At 42.3% G+C, this 5,214-nt stretch overlaps 1 protein-coding gene across 1 annotated transcript; it reads left to right on the top strand.

The window, feature by feature from the left end:
* The first annotated feature begins 658 nt into the window (after positions 1 to 658).
* Positions 659 to 4,507, top strand: LOC119336002 (2-oxoglutarate-Fe(II) type oxidoreductase hxnY-like). The gene is made up of 11 exons (XM_037608043.1): positions 659 to 829; positions 906 to 1,101; positions 1,603 to 1,683; positions 1,848 to 1,899; positions 2,067 to 2,188; positions 2,929 to 3,029; positions 3,232 to 3,290; positions 3,490 to 3,546; positions 3,723 to 3,768; positions 3,987 to 4,066; positions 4,223 to 4,507. Exons 1-11 carry the CDS (start codon positions 749 to 751, stop codon positions 4,281 to 4,283), a joined length of 936 nt encoding a protein of 311 aa, XP_037463940.1. The 5' UTR covers positions 659 to 748; the 3' UTR covers positions 4,284 to 4,507.
* The last annotated feature ends 707 nt before the right edge of the window (positions 4,508 to 5,214 follow it).

Raw genomic sequence — 5,214 nt, 5'->3', positions numbered from 1 at the left:
AAATAGTAATTGGTACAGTTTTGTCCAATAAATTACCACTGCAACATTGTTATTACATAATTTGCGCTGTTACCTATCACTAGTTGTAAGTAGTCCGAGTGGTTAGCAGAACTCGTTTGTTAGTGAAACTGCACATGTTCGAAATCTGTCCCGAGCATTAATTTTTTAATTCAGTTGTACTTCTTACAAAGAATTTTCCTTTCAAACAACTAAATTACTGGAAGCCAGATCCAAATTCTTAAAGATTTCAATCAGCAGGTTTCTGTGATTTATGGAGATTTTTCCATTGTTAAGAAAGTTCGTTCCATATTTTGTTCAAGCATATTTCATTTCATACATATTCGGAAAGAAATTTGCAGTTCGAATTGTATTGTCGAAAGGTAGAAGAAACAGCAGAACGAACAAACAGCCGAACGAAGAAACAGTCGAAAGAAACAGTATAAGCGCGCAACTACTTGGGCCAGCGAAGAAACAGCCCACCAACGACGCCCTACAGGCGCCACTTAAGGTAACCGGCGCAGAAGGCGCCAACTAGGAGCTCTCAGCGGGTCTCGCTATAAGCGAGACATTGGCGCGTCCTGCGGCAAGGGCCGTGCTATGCCAGGCCCTTTTACATCCGGTCCGGGCGGGGGTCCAGGTCTGCTCTAGCCCAGCCGAGCCTTCCGCCGAAGCTCATCCATAAAGATTAGACTGACCGAGATTCAGACATAGTCAGACGCAGGCGTCAGCAGAAGCAGAGCAGCAGGCGATGGCCGGCGGTAGCCTGAACCTCCCCGTGGTTGACCTCGCGCCCCCCGACATCAAATCCGCCGTGGATGCCGTCCGGAAGGTTGCTCGCATGATTTCTCTTTTGTGTGGAGTCACCAAGAAGCGTCACGCCATGTGCGATTTGGTTTGGTTTACAGGCATGCGTGGAGAGCGGGTTCTTCTACGTCACCAACCACGGGATCCAGGACGGCCTGCTGGAGGCGCTGTTCGCCGAGAGCAAGAAGTTCTTCGAGCTGCCGCTGGAGGAGAAGATGTTGCTGCAGAGGAACAGCGCCCACCGGGGCTACACCGCGCCCTACACCGAGAAGCTCGACGCGTCGTCCGAATTCCAGGGTTAAATCCAGTTCCTGATCTACCTGAATCGACCTCTGTGTTAAATCCAAGTAGTATAAATTATGGCTCAGGATACGTGCCAGGTTACCAACAGTATTGTTTACTGAGATGGGAAACTGTTCTCTTGGAGCAACATTGTTTAGGACTTGTGACATTTAAAACTGAACAACTAGCTGAACGTCATTACTTTGTCCGCAGACAATAGAATATTCACATGATTCTTTTGAAGCCAGGGTAGCTAGAAGCCTAGAAGTATTTGTCATCGTGCTTCAGTTACTTTGTCTGCTCAGATGTTGTGGTGGCCTGGTGGGGAGAGAGTTAGTTAGTTACAAATGTAGCAGAGCAGAATAGGGGTTGAAGAACCCACTGATATTATCCTCAGTTTCTCACATCCTATAGCTTGAAGCAACCACCGCGCCTTCTAGACTTGACCTTCAGCATTTCTGCTGTTTCTAGTGATATATTGTGATACCTGATTGTGAATTTTGTGATATTGAGCAGGAGACCTCAAGGAGAGTTTCTACATTGGGGCGGTCGGGGACGTAGATATGCCGAATGATCCTAACCAATGGCCTCCTAAAGGTGCTTAATCTGCTTTGTCATCTCTTAAGAACTGATAAGTTTGTTAACTGTCATCCTTATAAGTATATATAAACATCAGTCCTGTTATTTGGGTCTTCTCCTTTTTCTGCCATGCTTCTTCTTAACAGACAAAATGAAACCTTGTCTGGTTAATTTAACTGCAGAGCGATTTCCATCTTGGAAGGATACAATGAAGCTGTACCATGCAGCTGCACTGTGAGTTTTTTTTTTGTGTGTGTGTGTATGTGTGTCTCAGCAAAATGAAATCGATCAATTGTATTAGAACGATCATTTCTTCAGATTTCAATTGTTGCATTTGTATGTTCCTTTTATTGAGCTATCTAAAATAACTATAGTCAATGTTATTTCTGATCACCAACCAGGGCTGCTGGCAAAAGGATACTCTCTCTAATTGCTCTGAGTCTGGACCTAGAAGCTGAATTCTTTCAGAACATTGGTGCAGTCGACTGCTCTTCAGAAGTTATTCGGTTATTGCACTACCCAGGTCACATCATTATATTTCCTTTATGTCATTCGAAAGAATCAGAAGTTCTATTCTAATCATATCCTGTGGAAGGCTAGATCTTGGCTGTCTTCTTTCACACACTAGCTTAGTACCCGTGCTTTGCCATGGATCAAAATCACACTGTTCGAACATATGCTGATTATGCTATGCACTCCATGCCGTGCCTTCAGTCACTACATTCTCGCCTCTAGTCAATTGTCCACGCCACATCCACATCCCTCGTGTTACTACCTAATAACTAAAATCCTGTACATCATTGATACTTCAGATTTAGTGTAGAAAGCATATTTGCAACCTTAGCTATGTCCTTTTAGCAGCAGTTCCTGTACATTATGCTGCTTAAAGCTGCACTGCTGATCATGACAAAGTCTGATAATACTACAGAATCTAAAAACTGAAGAAAACATACCCCCAAAAAATCTGCCGCACCAAAAAGCGATCACCTACAATTGACCAACAACACAAGTTTTCTACAGGGGCAGCAGTTCCAACAAGGACTGTGGCGCTGCAAGATTTAGCATAGCACTTGAATTTTGAACCCTGGCTAGGGCATTGTAGCGAAAAAAGAATGGAAAAAGAATTCCAAGTTTACTGTAGGTGAAGTAACCAAGTCTGATAATGCGAGTGTTTCCTTACATAGTATTTCTTATTTTTTTTCCTTTCTAAATGAGATTTTTGTAGAGAAAAAAGAATGGAAAATAATAAAAAGTTTATTGTAGGTGAAGTAAATGAGTCTGATAATGGAAATTATGGTGCATCAGCTCATTCAGATTATGGAATGATAACTCTTCTGGCAACAGATGGGACTCCTGGCTTGCAGGTAACTTCATTTCTTCTCTCTTCTGCAGCTAATACTCATGTACAAAATATATGCTCAAAAAAATTGGTTGAGCAGGGGGCTATGTCCCCATTGCCACTTCAACAAACAATAGATCTCATTTTAGAAAAGTAGAAATCATGACATCATTGTTTTTGCATTTATAATTTATATGCTGGATACTTGCACTGTTGTGAGTGTGCAGATATGCAGGGAGAAGGATAGGCATCCTCAACTCTGGGAAGATGTTCGTCACGTTGATGGGTAAATATTTCTTCATAAACAGCGTTATAGTCTGGTGCCTTTTGTGGTAATTATTATTGTAGAAGCTTTGAATGGCTTCTAATTCTCTATTTGCTTGTTGGTTCGGTCTACTTGCTGAACCCCTGTTTGCATGCTTTTAGATAATATGTGTTGCTTGCAGGTATGGTAAATGATGCTAACAAATCTTGTGAACTTGTAGGACCCTTATTGTTAACATTGGCGATTTGCTAGAAAGGTGGACGAATTGTGTTTTCAGGTACTGCATCTTTAACATGTGTGGAATCCATCATGTCTGCAGTAGGAGTTGTTCCAGACCTTCTGAAATGCTCAGACTCTTTGATTGATGTCTTATGCACTACCGGTCTAATTTATCTCTACACAAACCTTGTGCACAAACTTTGATTGTTATGCACTTTTTTCTGTGACTTGCAGATCTACGCTTCATCGGGTTGTTGCAGTTGGCAAAGAGCGATATTCTGTGAGTATCCTGACTACTGAATTCAGTTTTTTCGTAAAGGGTTTTCACTTCCCATCATTGTTTACAACATATCTCTTGAAGAAGTCAGGTGTTGCTCTTTTTTCATGGGAAAACCACCACCAGTAACATAGAAGTAGCATCACAGCTCATAGATTTTATGATTTAATGTTAAAGCATGTTTGGCGCGTTATCATTTACACACGTTTTATATGCATCAGGCGGCTTACTTCCTGGACCCAAGACCCGATCTAGTGGTGCAGTGCTTGGAAAGCTGTTGCTGCGAAGCATATCCTCCAAGGTCCTCTTCTTTTACCCAAAGATTTTAGTAGTTACTCCCTCCGGAAAGAAATATCAGACCGTTTAGATCACTACTGATCTAAACGCTCTTATATTTCTTTACAGAGGGAGTATATGTTAAAGTTTGATTGTCACAATTCTTGAAGTGCCTTTTCAGGTTTCCACCTATCACGGCGGGTGACTATTTGAAAGAACGATTAAGTGCCACATACAAATAACTAGCGGGATTTCGACGTTTAGTTATCTGGTAAAATATGTTAGATCTACACACCTGTATCTGAAGACAGAGTTGTATTTCCTGTAAAATTGCAATGCGTATTATGACTGTAAACGTAGTTGCAGTACAGTTGTAACGGTTCTAGTGCGTGCTTGACTAATCTGTATCGTCATAATATGGTCTCACAGAAGTAAATAAACGGTGCATATCCTCCTCTTTCCCCTCCGTTTAGCTTGTTGGTCTTTGGGAGAAGTGGTTTCCATCTCCATCCATCCATCCATCTCCATCTATACATCTCTTTGTTCATACGAACATGGCCAATATACCCATCTAGAAAGTTGACATGCACCGGCAGTCTAGTCTAGACTCTAGAACAAGCAGTTTGAACCTAAAAGACTCAGGTGCGCGAGGCCGAGACGACGACGGGTGTCACTCCTAATTGACATACTCTGTCTGAAACACTCAGATTCGTCCAGAAACTGACTGCGTGACTCGATCAGAGCCTGAGAACGGTCAGAGCCGAAGTCGCGAAAGCTTGAGCCCGCGGGTTGAGTGGCGCCAGTTGATTAGCCACCCATACCATGATACCAGGTGAAACTGTGAAATTTAGACCAAGACTCAAGACTAGTTCTGAATGGTCAGGTTAAAGTGTATGTTGCCATCCAAGTCTCGGCCCAACAAACAAGCCAATGTCAGCTGGTGTCGAGGAATTCCGTGCTCACAGTTTTATGTTGACAAGTACTACAACAACAACATCACTAAGACTAGCCATAATGGGAGTAACTTCGGTAGTAATATCGAGTCCAACTCAGAAAATTTGCTTATGTGGCAATGAGTTAATAAGGAGAGATGTAGTACTAGTAACTTAGCTAGTTACTGTAACATCACATGTCCCAATGCAATATGAGTCTATAACCTAATAAATGAAGCTT

Source organism: Triticum dicoccoides, chromosome 1B, assembly GCF_002162155.2.
Source record: "Triticum dicoccoides isolate Atlit2015 ecotype Zavitan chromosome 1B, WEW_v2.0, whole genome shotgun sequence".
In the NCBI taxonomy this organism is placed as follows: domain Eukaryota; kingdom Viridiplantae; phylum Streptophyta; class Magnoliopsida; order Poales; family Poaceae; genus Triticum; species Triticum dicoccoides.
The sequence above is the reverse complement of the archived record's forward strand: the minus strand, read 5'-3'. Positions and strand labels throughout refer to the sequence as shown.